Raw genomic sequence first — 17,450 nt, 5'->3', positions numbered from 1 at the left:
CACATGATGGTCCCTTAACAAGGTTGCTTACTAATGTATTTCACATAGATGTTGCAATATAATGCACAGTATATAATTATTCAATCAACCTAAAGAAAATGGCATTATAGTGTAGAACTAGGTGGTGATGAGGCCAGGTAAAGTGAAATTCATTGACTGGGAAGAAATGCGATTTTGACTGGTGCTCAATCCGCTCTCATGTCTGCACCATGGCACAGAGACGGTCGACACATGATAGTTTACCTCAGACCTCGTGAAAGGCCGCTGTATACTGAATTACCCCATGATCACCATACGATGAAAAGTGTCAATTATAATAATGTGCTTGAGAAATATTTTGGTTCGAGCAGACTGCTGGCATGTTATTTAACACCAAATAAAACGAAGTGCCCCGCGGAACGGAAAGTAAATTAGGAGGAGATATTACGTACATATACTTGTGAACATATAAGTGCGTTTATCGGAACCGGATAATATTAGGCTGCGATTAGGTGAGTTGGAAGGTAAATAGTAAGGCGGCTAAGTTTACAGCTCTTACGTTTGATAAGGCGGGACACCTGTGCATGTTGAGCCCAACAAATCCTTAACCTTTTTAACGTATGCAGCATTTTGAACATGTCGCCTGTGTGTAATACACTTTATATAGAAGGCTGACACACATGACGTGAATGATTTTCTGTGAATCATGAAGCGTGAGTTATAAAAGCGGCATTTGTGAATTGGACTGTGAGAAGTTTGCGAACTCAGAGTGGAGAACGTGTGAAAAAAAGGAAGGGATTTATCACGACTAGTTGGAATACACCCCACCATTCGCGATCATTTGCATACCGGCTTTCCTCTGGCGTTCTAGCTTTCCAAGTGTAAGTTTACTTCGAGCTCTCGTCTCGACAGCTGCTCCAGCGGTACGGCCACAGACGATGGACTTTGAAACCAGGATTTACCCCCGAATCGGTGGTTTTGGGCGATACAACCGCATTGTAGCGTTTTTCAGCTGGATTCCAAACTTTGCTGTAGCGTTGAACCTTTTCTGCGATATCTTTTTCACGTTGATTCCGGAGTCGTACCACTGCAAACCGGACCCTTCCCTGCTGCCCTCCGGCTTTCTGCTAAGCAATCTCTCCACACAGGAGTACCTCAATTTCACTATTCCCTGGGTGAAGGGGTCTGGCTTGAGCCACTGCGAATTGTACGAGTACCCCGCCAACTTCACCAATTTTACAGAAACGCTTCCCAAAGAAGTTGTGCACTGTACAAGAGGATGGGAATACACGCACGAAGTGGGTCTTCAGAGCAACTATGTAACCGAGGTTAGCGTGGTCTGCTTTGCATTTTTCATGTAAACGAGTCGAGGACAGTATTGCAATATTTGTGTGATGTCGTTATTTTGTATCTAATTTGAGTGCAGCACAGAGGCTACGGATCGGTGATAGGCAATAGGTATATATTGCTACGGTGACTCACCTCAGCTAGGAAGCAGGCTCAGAAGCTTTGTCACCCTAAAAGAGTGCTAAGTGCTCGTCATTATTTCATGGAACCATTAACAACAGGGCTTCGATATTCTTATGTATTCTTATGTGTGCTCGTTTAAGAAATTAGGCTTAATGTTTATCAATGTAACTGACCTGACGACTTTGCTTAGTAAGCACATTGTGATAACAGTATCTGTAGAATTTCGGAACTTTTGAGTGTATTGATCGTGTTCACATGAGCGAAGTGCACGGACCTTGCTCAACATATGTCGTCCTTAAAAATCTTCTGCGGCAAAGGATAGCCTAAGCAACGTATAACAGTCGTATTGTCAGAAGTTTGTGAGCTAGATAGATACAGGATACATTTACATATTGTGGTTTGTTATCTGAATTTAAGTTTCTGAACTGGTAAGGCGGGGACGATAACCACAAACCGTTGCCTGTCTACACAGTAGACTTTCATTGCTGCCCTGTAACATTCTCGTGTTGTGGATAGAAAACAGCATTCCAAATATCTCCTGAATCAGCAAGTGATGGCACTTAGCTAGAACACTATGCCCGTATGGAAAACGCTCTATATGAGAATAACTGACAGACTCATTTGACCCTGCGAAGGGACATATTCCGTCTGAATTTGTTTTGCTCCGCTATAGAGTCTCCCATTGGCTTCATTCGTATGTTCCGAGGGGCGTAGTGCTGTTCAAACAGCGCTTAACCACAGACAGCAGTCGCTGGCTTTTCAAACAAAGGCTGTAATTACCTCGGTCAAGATGAAAAAAACAGATGTTTCTCTTGAAACGATGCCTTCATAGGCCTGGTTCAGGAATGAGTGTGTAGGCTAACTGACGTTACTGGACCACCGGGTCAAGGAAGAAGACCGTTGTCGAGCTAAAAATCTGTATACTCTTGAGTTTCCGGTTGTGGTACGAAGTGTTCCATTGCTGGGATCTGTTGTGAATACCTGGGAGGTTTTGACTCCACCGAAGCAAAGATATTTGGTATATTTCCAGGGGAAGCCCTTTGTTTATCTAAAGACCGTCAGCGATAAACTGATCCAAGAAAACATTGATTTACACCATGGCACACGTCATGCGCTGTATATACATCATTTGTATATGTAGCCCTTTTAAACTTTAAATGTATGTGGATCTGCGATAAAATGTAATTAAGTTAAAGTTTTTGGTTGAATGTACTACAATGAATTTGGATATGATAGAATATAGAATAACTTCAAATTTGTAAATTGATTACTTGGGTCAGTTTTCAGGTCCAGGTTAATCAAACGACAAACAAATAGTCCAAGAAAACAACGTTTATCTTAAAGAGGAGAGCCAGAGCAAGGAGAGGATAAGAGCACACATGCCTGATGTTTTATATTAAATGTCAGTGTAGTGGTCAGTTTATGTCTTTTCAGCGAGTCCTTGGTTACACAGAAATAACTCGGGTTTTACGCCATTCTTGGAGAGGGGAACGTGCGATCAATGTAAACTCAGGAGTCATAGAACATTCTAATATCAAATGAATGTACCTGCTTATCCGTTGTGTTTATTAATACATTCATATCGGAGTATACATTGGTGACACAGTTTGGGCTTGGCTTGTAATTCAGCTTGATTTAAATTTCCGGTTGGATATGCGCACTGCATGATTGTTTGAAGGTGAATTTGTGTGAGTTTGAAAGAAATTACACAGGACACGCTTAACCCTTACTTTGAGCAAAAGTTTACAGTTGGTTGCTTTATTCTGACATGTTGTCTGCCTTGAGCGTTATGAAAGTCAAGAGTGAAGGACGATGGAGGAGCTGTTGCGTTCCTGTGCTTTTCCTGGCCTTAGGAAGTGTCCCTCCCCCCTTGCTTTTCCGGGCGAGGTTACCCCCTGATCCTGGCCACGCCTGTGTGATTGGGGGCACAGTATTCCCTTCTGGGGGCTCGCTCCCAAAAGCTGGCACAACGCAGGGAGTAGAGCCTGGAGCCTGCTGCTGTCGAACCTGAAAGGCACCAGCTCTCTGAGTTCCCCCTGCGTTAATGAGCGGGGGAACGTCTGTCCACCCACTGCTGCATTCCTTCCAATTTGGGCTTCTCTGCTGTCTACTGTGTGTGTGTGTGTGTGTGTGTGTGTGTACGTGTGTGTGTTTGTGTGTGTTTGTGTGTGTGTGCATGCGCGTGTGTGCACGCGCACGTGTGTGTGTGCATACAGCGCATGTGTGTGTGTGTTAGTGTGGCCTTAATGTTGGGCTAAACTGCCCTCTTCTCATACGTACCCGTGTCTGCATTGTGAAAAAGCACAAGTTCCACCGGAGGGTTTGGGCCGTTTTCTGTAAAACATTTACTCCATAAACGTGACTGATTGTTAGTCCTGGGTTTGCTTGTCAGGGTCATTTTTAACGATGAATTGTTTTCAGTCAAGTCTGCTTTTCCAACTGTGAAAAGAATATCGTCTGGCGTTAGCATAATGTGTCCGTCTGTCCGACTGATGAAGATAAAACTCCTCCTCCTTCGGGTCCTTGTGTGGCTCTGTCACTCCCCATCCATCTCACTCAACTGTGACTGCTTTCCTCTCTTCCTCTTTCTGTATTTTTCCTCCTGCCATCAATTTTTTTTGTCTTTTTCTCACTCTTTCTCTTGCTGTGTCTCTATCTCTCCTTCTACCTCTCTTGGGATTTATCTCTGTCTACCTCTGTCTCTCTTTCTTATCCTTATGTTTCTCCCCTTTGGTCCATCTTGGTTTGTTCCTCCCTGTATCCTCTATCCCTTTCTCTGTCCTTCCCTCTTGCTTTCCCCTCTTCTTTCTCTCCTCTCCCTCTCTCTCTCTTTCCCTCTCCATCTCTTTCTCTCTCTCTCTCTCGCTTCTTTCCCTGCCTCTCACACTCCCCCCCTCTCTCTCTCCTCCCTCTGCTCTCTCTCTCCCTCTCTCTCCCTGTCTGCAGTGGGACCTGGTGTGTGGAAACTACTGGAAGATCCCTGTTCAGCACATCTGCTTCATGACAGGCTGGATCCTGGGCTATGTCCTGCTGGGCACTGCCTGTGACTGGTGAGTCCGTCTGTCTGTCTGCACGCCTCCTCCGCTCTACAGATTACTCCTGTACACACGCAGGATCAGTGTGTGCTGACCAACTGTGTGTGTGTGTGTGTGTGTGCGTTCGCTTGTGCGTGTGTGTTTGCGCGTGGGTGTGTGTACACCTGTGCGTGTGTGTGTGTGTGTGTGTGTGTGCCTGTGCGCATGTGTTTGTGCTTGTCTATGTGACTGTGTGTGTGTGTGTATCTGCAGGCTTGGCAGAAGGCAGGGGTTCCTGCTCTCCGTTGCTCTCTCTGGCCTGCTGGGCGTGGCCGTCTGTCTGTCCAACAGCCCCACCGTGTTCCTGCTGCTTCGCCTTTCCCAGGGGGCCGTGCTCGCCGGCGTCTTCCTGTCCTCGTACATCGCCCGTGAGTAGGCCCTCCCGGCGCCTTCCACCGCACTTCCTGCATCACCACCATTTTAACCGATTCCAACTGCGTGACTTGAGTTCACCATTACAATATCGGATAATTGGGATGTAACTGTCCTACTGTTATGCTTGTGTTTAAAAAAACAACAACAAAAAAACTGTTGTATCTGATCACACCAGGAGTTAACTGTACGGCTACAGATGCATAACGTTCTTTTCTCCGGGGTCATATCTATTTACTGGTTTTACTAGCTTGTCTGGTTTTACTGAGCTACTCTTTAACCCAATATTTTTGTATCGGGGAAGGGGGGGGGGGGGGGCGACAAAGCTTTTGGGAACCATCTCTCAGCATGTATTTTATAATTGATTTGTCTTCTCATAGGTTTTATTAAAAATGGTAGTAGAGCTCTGGAATAATAAGGCTCACTGTTAACAACATTATTAACAAGGTTAAGAACAGATATATGCAATGGTTTTTATACTTCAAGTTTGTTTTTTTTGAAAACTTTTTTTGCGTTTTCATCAGACTGGTTGGGTTCAGGTGAAAAATATTTTCATTCTGGTTTGAGTGGAGTGTAAAACTATCTGTGGAAATCTTTAGCACACAGTAAACAAGAGCCTCATCAACCTCCAAACCTGACCTTCAAGTGGAGGGGAGTAGACGGGGGGGGGGGGGGGGGGGGGGGGGGGGGGGGGGGGGGGGGGGGGTAGAGTCTTGGTGAGGGGGGGTGTGGTTTCAGGCTGAGATGCATGATGGGAGTTGTGTGGTGAGCAGCAGTGATCAGCACCCTGTTGCTCCTGGGCCCTGCAGCTGCTCAGCCTCTTCACACAGTCCTGTCCTGCCTGACTGTGACTTCCTGGCTCAGTGACTTCAGCAGACGCAGTTGTGTCTGACGGAGCATGTGTCCAGGCGCTCGGAATCTGCTGATTCGAGTGTCCTCGGCCTGTTCAGGCCAAAAGGGAGAGGAACGCCCGCTTGATCTCAGCCCCCCTTCCCCACCCCCACCACAGGTGGAATGTTTTAGCCACTCTTGTGGGGACTGCATGAGTAGAGGAATGTTTTAACCACACGTGTGGGGACTGTAGGAGGTTAAAAGCAGGCCTTTCCCCTTCCTCAGGGCATCTCTGCTGTTGTTTTTTTCCCCTCATTATTGAGTCTCTCTCTTTTCTTTGGAGCTTTCCTGTGATTGGTGCGGGTGTGTGTGTGTGTGTGTGTGGGTGCGTGCGTGCGTGTGTGTGTGTGTGTGTGTGGGTGCGTGCGTGTGTGTGTGTGTGTGCGTGTGTGTGTGTGTGGGTGCGTGCGTGCATGCATGTTGAAAGCCCTTGTTCTGTTTCAAGTGAATGCTAAGTAGGTTATGTTTGTGTAGTGCTGCTCACCTTGATTCAGGACGCACCGACCTGTGTTTTGAAGTGCTTACAGTTTTCCCTTAACATGCAGAGTTAGTGAGTGAGTGTGTGTGTGTGTGTGTGTGTGTGTGTGTGTGTGAGCGAGCGAGCTTGTTTTTGTAGAGGCCCGTTGAGTATGTCCCTCAGTGTGGAAGTGAAGGACCTGCATGCACAACATTAGCAGGCTGGGGATCAATAACGATCTTACCGGACCACTCTAATGATGACTGTGTGCGTGTGTGTGTGCGTGTGTGTGTGTGTATACGTATACAGTACATGTGTCTGCATGCATGCCTGAGAGAGATAGCTTTGACAGAGTGCGCCCTTGGCATGCGGGATGTGTTCAGAGCAGGTGGTGCTAGGTACCGCTCTGGAGAGGGAGGCCCGTGACATCAGCACTGCCGTACACAGGCATTCCTGTGAGGTCACTGCATGGACAGTTAAGGAAGGTCTGCGCCTGACTGACTCCGGAGAGTGAGTAGGGAGGCTCTGAAGGATCTCAGGGAAAGGAAAAAACAGCCGTAATGGAACGCTAGGAAGGAAATGACTCTTCCTGTTCACTTTTGGGGTTTCACAATAGGAAAGAAATGGGCCCCTGGTGAACATGTCTGTGCACAATGAGTGCACACAGGTTAACTCATTTTTGGACAAGACATGTACATAATTTCAAGGCTCCTGTAACCCGTAGCAACCCTTCCTCTCTTCCCCTCTTACCACCCAAGGTCTTGAGCTATGTGACCCTTCTCACCGCCTCATGATTGCCATGATTGGTGGGTTCTTCGCCGTGTCTGCCGAGCTGTTGTTGCCAGGATTGGCGTTGCTGTGCCGTGATTGGCCCGTGCTGCAAGCTGTTGCCACCCTCCCCCTGCTTTTCCTGCTCTCCTATTGGTGGTGAGTCAGTGGCTGCTCATGTGACTTCCAGGTTGTTTGTTTTATTTTTGGCAGTTGAATCTCCTGAAGGCTTGTTGTGTACGTAGTAGGTGGTTAAATATACAATCGTGGTAACTTGTGTGAGCTTTTCTAAGCAGGATTGTGCGTGTATGTGTGCGTGCGTGCGCACGTATGTGTGTGCGTTTGTGTGTGTGTTTCAGCTGTTCCTCCCTGTTTCCTGAGTCCCCTCGCTGGCTCCTGGCGACTGGTCAGATCCTTCAGGCCAGGAAGTCTGTCCAGAGCTTCTCCACCAGAAACGGCGTGTGTCTGAACGAAGAGATCTACCCTGCGGAGACCGTGCTGTCAGGTCAGGTCCTGCGACGTTGTGTACGTTGCCATGACAAGGGTGCAGAAAAGGGTTTCTGCACCTCTGTCGCTTTAACTGTGTTGCCATGGCTACCCCAGTGTCACGGTGTGAGAGCGCTTGCTTGCTTCTGTTCAGGGTGTGTGTTTGTGTTTGTGTGTGCTTGTCTGGTTGTGTTTGTGTTTCTGTGCATGTGTGTGTGCGCCTGTGTGCGTGCGCGTGTTTGTGTGTGTGTGTGCGCTTGTGCACATGTGCGCGTGTGTGGAGACCCACACAGGCGAAGGGTTAGGAAACTCTTTCCAGTCTCCCATACTGAACCATTATGAAAGAGAGCACACGGTAGAGGCTCTTCTGCCGAGCTCAAGCTTAGATTACACCGCACAGCTCCAGTTTAATGAGCTTTAATGAGTGAGCATGCCAAACATAAGTCATCTCATAGGTGGCCCGGTGTCCTGTGCTTTTAATCTGATCCTAATGACAGGGACCTCTCCTTAAAATCACATTAGAGTAAATACAGCCTCCCTGTGAGGTCGCTCTGCTGAATTGGGTGCTTTGTTCAGGGCTAATTATGGGAATTGGGTTGGGCTGTATTTTAAGAATTCAAGGTTTTAAAAAAAAAAAAAAAAAAATTATTTTTGTAATGCGGGGGATTTATTTTTCTTAACTTGTGGAGCACTGGGGAGTGAGACACTACCCTTCCGTCTATGTCTGCCTCCATCTCTCTCTCTCTCTCTCTCTCACACACTCCCTCGCTCCCTCCTTCCCTCAGAGATGGACGTGGCGTATTCCGAGGACTCCCCACCCCGGTACCATCACGTGCTGGAACTGCGCCACACGCGGGTCATCTGGAGGAACTGCCTCATCCTGGGGTTCACCCTGTAAGCGTGCCAGCGGCAGCGGGGCAGCACCTACTGTAGTGTTAGCAGTATTGGCTATAGCGATATTAGCAGTAGTGGTATAAGCAGTAGCGGTTTTGGCTGCAGTGGTATTAGCATAGTGGTATTGGCTGAAGCAGTATTAACTGTTGCTGTATTAGCAGTAGCTGCATGCTCTGTAGCATTAGCACTAGCTGTATTCACTGTAGCATTAGCAGTAGCTGCACGCACTGTAGCATTAGCACTAGCTGCATGCACTGTAGCATTAACAGTAGCTGTACGCACAGTAGTATTATCATTAGCTGTATTCACTGTTTTATTAGCAGTAGCTGCATGCACTGTAGCAGTAGTTGTATGCACTGTGGCATTAGCAATAGCTATATGCACTGTAGCATTAGCACCAGCTGTATGCGCTGTAGCATTAGCACTAGCTGTATTCACTGTAGCATTAGCTGTAGCTGCCTGCACTGTAGCAGTAGCACTAGCTGGATGCACTCTAGCAGTAGCTGTATGCACTGTAGCATTAGCAGTAGCTGTATGGCCTGTAGCATTAGCTGTATTAACATTAGCCATATTAGCACTAGCACCATGCTCTTGTGTATTTTGTTGCTGCACTTGGTGGCGCTGAACCTCCCCTCCCCTCCTCCTGCAGGTTCATCGGCACGGGGATCCAGTACTGCTTCACCAGGAACCTGCACGCTTTCTCCGCGCGCTTCTACTTCGGCTACTTCCTGCGCGTGGGGACCGGCGCGGCGGCGTGCGTGCTGCTCTGCATGTCCGTGGACCGCATGGGCCGCCGGGGCGTCCTGCTGCTGTCGGCCATCGTCACGGGCCTGTCCTCCCTGCTGCTGTTGGCCCTCACTCAGTGTGAGTGCCCACCCCCCTCCCCTCTCCCCCTTACACCTGCACTTGGTCTGCCATTTCATCACTTTTTCAAATGTGTTTTTTTTTTTTCTTTTGTGTTGTCACGGAGACAGCTCCAGGGCATTAACGCTCTATGCAGTAGTTCAGGGGGCCACAACCATCCCAGGTCCACACAAAAAAATAACTAACGCATTTTAATTGTGCGGTATTGTTTTTTTTTTTTTTTATAGTTCCCGACTGGGCCAGTAAAATCCTAGAGCTGCCCTCTGCCTGCACCAAGTTCACCATTTCACCGCTTTCGAAAATTGGCTTGAAAGATTAAAATATACAAGAGCACACGCAGGGTTCGAGCGGTGTGTCTGAATGGTGCTATTTGGAATTGCAGTGATCCATAGGAAATTGCTTTCTAAAAGGCTGGTGGGGTAATTCCCCAGATCATCCTGGTCTTAAAACCATAGAAAGCTTCAACATTACAGCTCCTAGTTTCTCTCTAACTAGTAATTTAGCTTGCCAATGAATGAAACTTGAAGCAAGGCGTTATCAACAACATACACGAATGACATCATCCTGCTGGTTTGTTTTCCCATGCTTAGAATTAAATGACATGAAAAATGAAATGTAATGTTGAAGTATTTCATTTCCCAATGATAAACAGATGCATGATAACAGATGTTATCCAGGTACTATCTCCACTTATTTAAAAACACTGCCTTGCCCTGTCATCGCTCTCTGGATTTATGAATCGGCCTAAATTCTAAATGATAGAGTGGGACCCCAAAGTACCGTGATGAAGCCTGCAGTGACTCATATTTGTGAATGGGAGAGTGCTGATGTGTGACTGTCTCAGTCTTCACCAGCCCTGGCTTTCACGAAGCGGAGTTTTGTAGTCGGCTGCCAGTGCGCGTTAATTTTACCCGTAGTGTGAAAACATGAATATGAAAAGTGTCAGAAATCACGGTTTTTTCTTCACGGTTATCACAATGCCACACTTCCCTCTGGCGTTGGGTTGATTCACATCAGGAGAGGAGCTCTGCCTGTCCCCCCCCCCCCCCCCCCCCCCCCCCCCCCCCTTGCGAACAGTAGTAAAATTTTTATTTTTAAATCCAACCCTTTTCCGCCTTTTTTATCTACTCCCCCAGTTGAGGAGTGCTGAGTGTTAATTATAGTCCTCTCTCGTTGCTTCCCCAGACTAGTATGGGTAGCTTTCCTTCCTGTGCAAGACAAGTGAGAGCACACTGGCCTACATGTATAACCCAGGGACCCAGGCAGAGGACTCAGGGCTACATCCATTTAACGCTAACAAGCATGGAATGACTGTCTTGTTGCCAGCATTCAGCTAGACGTGGAGAGACCACATAGGTAATTAGCAGATAAATGGTGCTCTGTTCCCTCGTCCTAAAATGTGTGTGTGTGTCTTTCTCTCTCTCCTCTCTCCACCTCTCACCCTTTCTCTCTCCTTCTCTCTCTCTGCTCTCTCTCTCCCCGTCTCTCTCTTCCGCCCCTCTTTCTCTCTCTCCCTCTCTTCCACCCCCCCCCCCCTCTCTCTCTCTCTCTCCCCCCCCGTCTCCCTCATCCCCCTCTCCCTCTCTCTCTCAGATCTGCGGGGAGGGCTGGTGCTTGTGCTGTCCCTGATTGGCCTGCTGTCCTCCCAGGCCCTGGCCATGCTGAGTGTGTTCTTTGCCAGTGAGGTCATGCCCACGGTGGTGCGGTAAGTGTTTGGGTCCCCCCCCACCCTACACACACAGTGACACTAGTCATTGTGTGCGTATGCTGACACCACAACTCTGCCCATTCTTCTCTGTGTATATCCACGTGCTTTTCTACACATAGTAATTGTGCTCATATGGGCACTGTCCATGATCACTGATGCTGCTGTGTTAAGGTGTATTCACACTGCTGTGCGTGTCTGCACGTAGTAATGCTTCTCTGTATTTATGTGTGTGTAATAATTCTGTCCTGTGTTTAGCTGTATGTAATAATGCTGTCCTGTGTTTAGCTGTATGTAATAATGCTATCCTGTGTTTAGCTGAAAGTAATAATTCTGTCCTGTGTTTAGCTGAAAGTAATAATTCTGTCCTGTGTTTAGCTGTGTGTAATAATTCTGTCCTGTGTTTAGCTGTATGTAATAATGCTATCCTGTGTTTAGCTGAAAGTAATAATTCTGTCCTGTGTTTAGCTGAAAGTAATAATTCTGTCCTGTGTTTAGCTGTGTGTAATAATTCTGTCCTGTGTTTAGCTGTATGTAATAATGCTATCCTGTGTTTAGCTGAAAGTAATAATTCTGTCCTGTGTTTAGCTGTATGTAATAATGCTGTACTGTGTTTAGCTGTGTGTAATAATGCTGTCCTGTGTTTAGCTTTATGCAATAATGCTGTCCTGTGTTTAGCTGTATGTAATAATGCTATCCTGTGTTTAGCTGTATGTAATAATGCTGTCCTGTGTTTAGCTTTATGCAATAATGCTGTCCTGTGTTTAGCTGTGTGTAATAATTCTGTCCTGTGTTTAGCTGTGTGTAATAATGCTGTCCTGTGTTTAGCTGTATGTAATAATGCTGTCCTGTGTTTAGCTGCATGTAATAATGCTGTCCTGTGTTTAGCTGTATGTAATAATGCTATCCTGTGTTTAGCTGTATGTAATAATGCTGCGTTTGCCTGTGCATGCTGACTGTGTTCTGTATTTCCATGGTCACGTTCACGCTGTGCAGCGGCGGGTCTCTGGGGCTGATCCTGGCGGCGGGCTGCGTGGGCATGGCGGCCTCCTCGCTGATGGAGCTCCAGAACAACGCGGGCTACTTCCTACACCACGTGGTGTTCGCCTCCTTCGCCGTGCTCTCCGTCCTGTGCGTCATGCTCCTGCCCGAGAGCAAGCGCAAGCCGCTGCCGGACTCGCTGAAGGACGGCGAGGGCCAGCGGCGGCCGCCCCTCTTCCTGTCCCGCGCCGAGCGCGATGACCTCCCGCTGCTCCGCTCGCGCCCCCGGCCCTCCGAGTACAACCCCGACAGCTACTCCCGCCTGGTTGCCGCCACCAAGAAGATGCTGGCCAAGGACACGGTGCCCTACAAGATCGGCCTGCCTCCACAGCCCCCTCTGCTGGCCAGCAACGGGAGCGCGCACGGGTTGCTAGGCAGCCAGGGGCTACGCGAGGAGGACTCTTCTTAGGTCCTGGCCCCTTCCCATCGCACCCCCTCTTCCCCTGGACGGGTCGCCCTCCCCTCTCCCCTCACCTGGAGAGCAAGCCAGGCGCAAAATGCTGACCTGAATGGACCTGAATGATGGGGGTTTTTTTTGGGGGGGGGGGGGGGCTGAAACAGTCCCTGTTAGTGTGTCACTCACTGATTCCCTGATCAGTTTTATTTTTTATTTCTTTTGTGGGAAGGGGCAAAACTGAGCTCCACCCCCAATCGCTCAACGAGGGGGTCGGCAGAAGACCGCGCGTGTCCGTCCCTTTTCCTCCGTACCGCGAAGAGACTCGCCGTCGCCCTCCGCAGGCGCGGCCCAGCGTTGCCGTGGCGCGCGCGCGACGCCAAGCGCTCCGCGACCACTGACGGCCATTTTGGATCTGGTCCGTGCCGGTCCTTATTTCATTTGCACTCGTGCTTCCCGTTACAGCCGCCATGTGACTGCGGACGCCTGCTGACAATGCAACCCCCCAGCGTAACGTGTGCTGTCTGACACACTCCAATGGACCGGTGCCCTACGCAAAAAAAACTGGACTGCTGATTCAGGAGGAACTGTTATGCAATGTTCTGTTTTTCTTTTCCTTTTTTTTTTTTTTGAGAGGGTGGGGGCCGGCCGTTGGAGTAAAAGGTTTGGCTCTTTGTGGAGTCTGGGTCGGTGAGGGACCATGGCGCCCTGTCTGCAAACTCACAGATACTTGATTTTCCTTTCGTACGTGTTTATTTACTCAGAAGGGGTTACGGAGCACGGCGTTGCCTCAATCCCAGCCTGAACGGGTGTGCTCTTTAAGACCCAGAGGAGCACGCGGTCAGCCCTGTTAAAAACACAGGGCAGAAATATGAATACGGGTCAGGTGGATAGATATGACTGTGCAGTTGTGTTTCGCATGTGTGTCGGTGCTAGATTTTGGGAGTGCTGTGAGTTTTTTTTTTTTTCTTTTCTCTCTTCTCACTATGTGTCTTGGTGAGTCAGCTGAATCGTAATTGTCATGTTTTCAATAATTAAGTTCAAAAGAAATGTATTTTATACTAAAAAAAACAACTATTGAATGTCCTCGATGGTGCCTTACATTTCTTTTCAAAGATGGTTGGCTCTTGTGGGGCACATAATTTGCATAAGGGGCAGTTGCTTTATATATATAAATAAACTTGCCTATGACTGGACCAAACGTGTCACATGAGGAGTTTAAACAATTGGAGCACCCTTCCAAGAGCACATCTCCACACTGAGATGTGCACTAGCTGCTGAGGAACAGGTGTGCCTGGCTGGAGGGTGTGTCTGATGCATTTTTTGCATGAGCCAAAATGAGTCCCATTCGCGGTTAGAATCGGAGTAAGAGCTCTAAGTGTAGAAGTGCAGTGATATTGTGCGCAGTGGCCGTTGAGGTGGGGCCTAAGTCTTTAGCATAGGTCTCTGCTTCACCCTGCAGCCACGCCCTCTGAGGAAGCCGGGCTGCTTGGACATGCCCCCTGTGCATTGTGGGTAATGAGATAGCTATCCTGAGCCAGAAATCATGGCAAAAAGAATTGCTATTGTTGTCCTATTCTGTGTTTGGAGAAACAGAATTTCTTTATCAATTTTCAGTTTTAAAAAAACACAAAATCGACAAAACTATTTGTTACTGGAAAGATGCCAACTTGTTTTCCATCTTTTGTCTTGATGTGGTTGGAAATGCTAAGAAAATTTATGCGGTTTATGACGTTGAACTGTTACATTTCATTTCGCTTCATGTCCAGCCTTGCTGGCCAATATTTGTACCGAATCATGTTCTGTCCAGCTCTGCTCTGCTTTTTTACTGTCAATCTAAAGTGCTTGGATACAAACTGCAATGAAAAATCATTTCAAAAAGCTCAAAAGGGTGGGCTGTTTTCTTCACAAATCCCCACTGGCTCCATATGCATCAACAATTCCCTGAAATTTTACAAATGAACAAATTCCCAACAAAGTAGGTCTGTTTCCGAAATAATGTGAGAATTAATTAGAAGGGAAGTTGTCTCTGCTGTCTTGCAGTGCAGCTTGGAGGAGTGTGTTTATATTCTGCTGTTCCACAGGCTCCAAACAGGCGCTGGCCTCGGTTGGTTGATTATAAACACTGGTTGATCTCCACAGCATCTGCTCCACACTACTGCTTGTCACCGACCCCCAGTTAAAGAGCTCTATTCATTTCACCCAGCTATGAAAATGTCAGCCGTTGCACTTGTAAGTACTTGTCGGTGCTAGATTTTTGATTTGTGTATGCTTAATTCGCTATATGGGAATGGGAATCCTGGAACAAGCGGCCAAGCTTTAGACTCCTGCCTTCCCATCACAACCTCTGCGAACCATAGACGTCTCCACATTGCACTCATCTGAGACCATTCGGTTCACATCAGGACATTAATTTGATCTGGAGCTCTATGGAAATTCACATCTTCCCGCTGGACGATGATTGATGTGCAGATGAATTTAGCTCTGTAGGCTGCTAAATGCACGTAACTTCGTGAACATGGTAATGACTCCATTTGAGCACATGGATCCTTAGTCACGTTCGGCTGTTTGTTTTTGTGTTACTGCTTATCGAGCAGTGTTCGCTTTTGCCATTGGACAATACGACTCTCACAGTGCATCAACATGTTAATGAGCGTGTTTGATCATCTCTATTTCTTATAATGATCCGTAACTGCTTTTTTTTTTTTTTTTTTTACAAATTTCTAAACTCGGAAAATTGTCAAATTATCCCTTTGAAGTGAAGTATGTTATTTATAAGCACACATACTTCAGGTCTGACATGGCAGATCTGTTCCGTCTGAACGTTCGCTTATGATTGGTTGCCTACAAAATGGTCGCACCACAGAGCATTCAAATGTAAATGCTGTTACACAATAAACATGGCCTCCAAATGGTCAATACCAAAACATCTTGTCGTGTGGTCTATATAATAAGAACACAGTTAATTTCAGGATAAAAACTCTTAAAATCTCAACTAAAATATGATCGCATATTTTGTTCTTAATTCTTGGTCTTTACTGCACTATATTAATTTTTTATGTGCATGGATAGATCAGGCATCACGTGTTTGCTTTACATTCCAAAATATGCCGCGCAGAGCTACTTGTCGTTGACGTGAGCGAGATCCAAAACTTTGTGAATAACAGAAATGCTTTGCTTTTGGATAGTATTTACGCTTTCTGTCTCATGTGGCCTCTCCATCCCCAAATTCTCCCCTCTAGATCAAGGAGGAAATATGTCCACCATCGGGACATGTGACCCAAAAATGAACAGCTTTGAACTGAGAACATTTTTTTATGCAGCAGAGATTGTGGGGTTTGAACCTCCCTGTGAACAGCTGGAGCATGCCCATCACTGCAGGCTGGTTCGGTGTGACTGGTAAGCTTTCTGACTACCTGTCTGTCCGCTTGTCTGTCTGTCTGTCTGTCTTTATTTATCATCTTTCTCCTGTCTTTTGTCTGTATACGGTCTTGTATTTCTGCTATGTCACCACTAGGTGTCCCCATACTCTTGCAGTTGAGTTTTGGAAGCGTTAACACAGGAAGAAGGGGGTCTGAGCGCTTTTTCCTGTGCTTGTATTGTATTTTGAGCCATTAAACGTAGGCGACTCTGTTCTAAACTGGCCAGTCCTTAGAAGGTCATGGAAATATCAACTGGTGATGCAGTCTGAGTTAATGTCCCATGATAAAAATAGATTGATGCAAGTTTGAGTTCCTGTTTTTGGTTCTCTTGTATCCATTACCGTCTATGGTTTGTGGCAATTCTTCCGTATTTAGTAAATAACGTTGATCAGGCAACTTTCCAGTGTCTACTGTGTACAGGTCTTAATCTAACCTTGTCTATGTTACCACAATAACATCTGCCAACTGTAAAAGTGTTAACATTTAATGTAAATCTAAATATATGCTAATACAAATAATTTTCACACCAAATACATTTCCAGCTTGTGGCAGTCAGGTCTCCTGGTCCTTGTGGCAGCTGTGGGTATGCCTTGCTTAATGATGTCTCGTTTAGAACAGTGTTAAATTAGATGTAAAATCTACACCTGGAGTCATATCCTTAATCCTAATACTGAATACTACAGCACGTGCACAACTTTGTCTACCTCCATTTACATCAGTCACAGTGGTAATTCTAGAATTTGCCATGGTGGAGAAGTCTTCTTCATAGTATGTTTTTTGCCATTCTCAGTTCTCCTCCCATCTATTCATTGAGGAGTGTGTGTTGCTCTTGTCATTATATATATTGACCGTACTGCACTATTATTTCAAATTTCAGTTACCAACAGTTTTGAACAAGATTATCAGTGGTACAACTTTTTCCCAACTGCTCACTAGTTTTAAATGTGAAATAAGTCTAAAAGATGCATTTTGGGGGGGGAAACGTTCTGGATGCTTTATATCCAATGTCAATATTAATATCCTGTGACATGTGACCCACAGTGTTAGACTCATTTTGTATTGAATGACCTCCCACAGTTACCTTACAACTGTCAAACTGTTTGGGGTGACATAGCTCAGGAGGTAAGAGCGGTTGACTAGCAGTCGGGGGGTTGCTGGTTCGATTCCCCGCCCTGGGCATGTTGAAGTGTCCCTGAGCAAGACACCTAACCCATAACTGCTCCCAATGAGTTTATCGGTACCTTGCAAGGCAGCCTTTCACCATTGGTGTGTGAGTGGGTGAATGAGAGGCATCAATTTTAAAGCGCTTTGGATAAAAGCGCTATATAAATGCAGTCCATTTACCAAAAAGCCTTTCAGTCTCATGCATTCTCCCATTGGGCGGTGCTCTAAAAACTATCCAAAATGAAGGCTACAGTTCCCTGGGGACGGAATTGGTTTTTGATTTGATTTACTGATGAGCATAGACTTGGGATTCCAGATTGATCTATGGCCCTACAGACATTGTATGTATACACTGCATTACCAAAAATACGTGGGAAATATAGAGCAGATATCTGAGTGATTCATTAAGAGTCAGCAATAATTTCCCAGAACATCATGTCATAATATCATCCATATCATTAAAATAGCA

At 46.6% G+C, this 17,450-nt stretch overlaps 1 protein-coding gene across 2 annotated transcripts; it reads left to right on the top strand.

Annotated features, from left to right (window-relative positions):
* Positions 1 to 640: 640 nt before the first annotated feature.
* slc22a31 (solute carrier family 22 member 31) lies at positions 641 to 15,322 on the top strand. 2 transcript variants are annotated; one of them, XM_035419842.1, is made up of 9 exons: positions 641 to 1,307; positions 4,396 to 4,499; positions 4,737 to 4,891; positions 7,002 to 7,170; positions 7,371 to 7,516; positions 8,283 to 8,391; positions 9,041 to 9,255; positions 10,849 to 10,960; positions 11,957 to 15,322. In XM_035419842.1, exons 1-9 carry the CDS (start codon positions 918 to 920, stop codon positions 12,408 to 12,410), a joined length of 1,854 nt encoding a protein of 617 aa, XP_035275733.1. In that variant the 5' UTR covers positions 641 to 917; the 3' UTR covers positions 12,411 to 15,322. The 2 variants fall into 2 exon arrangements, with proteins under 2 accessions (XP_035275733.1, XP_035275734.1); XM_035419843.1 differs by having other exon boundaries at positions 841 to 860.
* The last annotated feature ends 2,128 nt before the right edge of the window (positions 15,323 to 17,450 follow it).

This window comes from Anguilla anguilla, chromosome 5, assembly GCF_013347855.1.
Source record: "Anguilla anguilla isolate fAngAng1 chromosome 5, fAngAng1.pri, whole genome shotgun sequence".
NCBI classification, from domain to species: domain Eukaryota; kingdom Metazoa; phylum Chordata; class Actinopteri; order Anguilliformes; family Anguillidae; genus Anguilla; species Anguilla anguilla.
This window is presented reverse-complemented; position numbering and strand designations above follow the sequence as displayed.

What these genes read in the sequence shown, in the direction of transcription:
- slc22a31 (XM_035419842.1), top strand. Translation starts at nt 918, where the DNA reads ATGGACTTTGAAACCAGGATTTACCCCCGAATCGGTGGTTTTGGGCGA. An exon ending in CTGGGCACTGCCTGTGACTG is followed by an intron (nt 4,500 to 4,736) that starts GTGAGTCCGTCT and finishes GTGTATCTGCAG; the next exon opens with GCTTGGCAGAAGGCAGGGGT. An exon ending in GTCATGCCCACGGTGGTGCG is followed by an intron (nt 10,961 to 11,956) that starts GTAAGTGTTTGG and finishes CACGCTGTGCAG; the next exon opens with CGGCGGGTCTCTGGGGCTGA.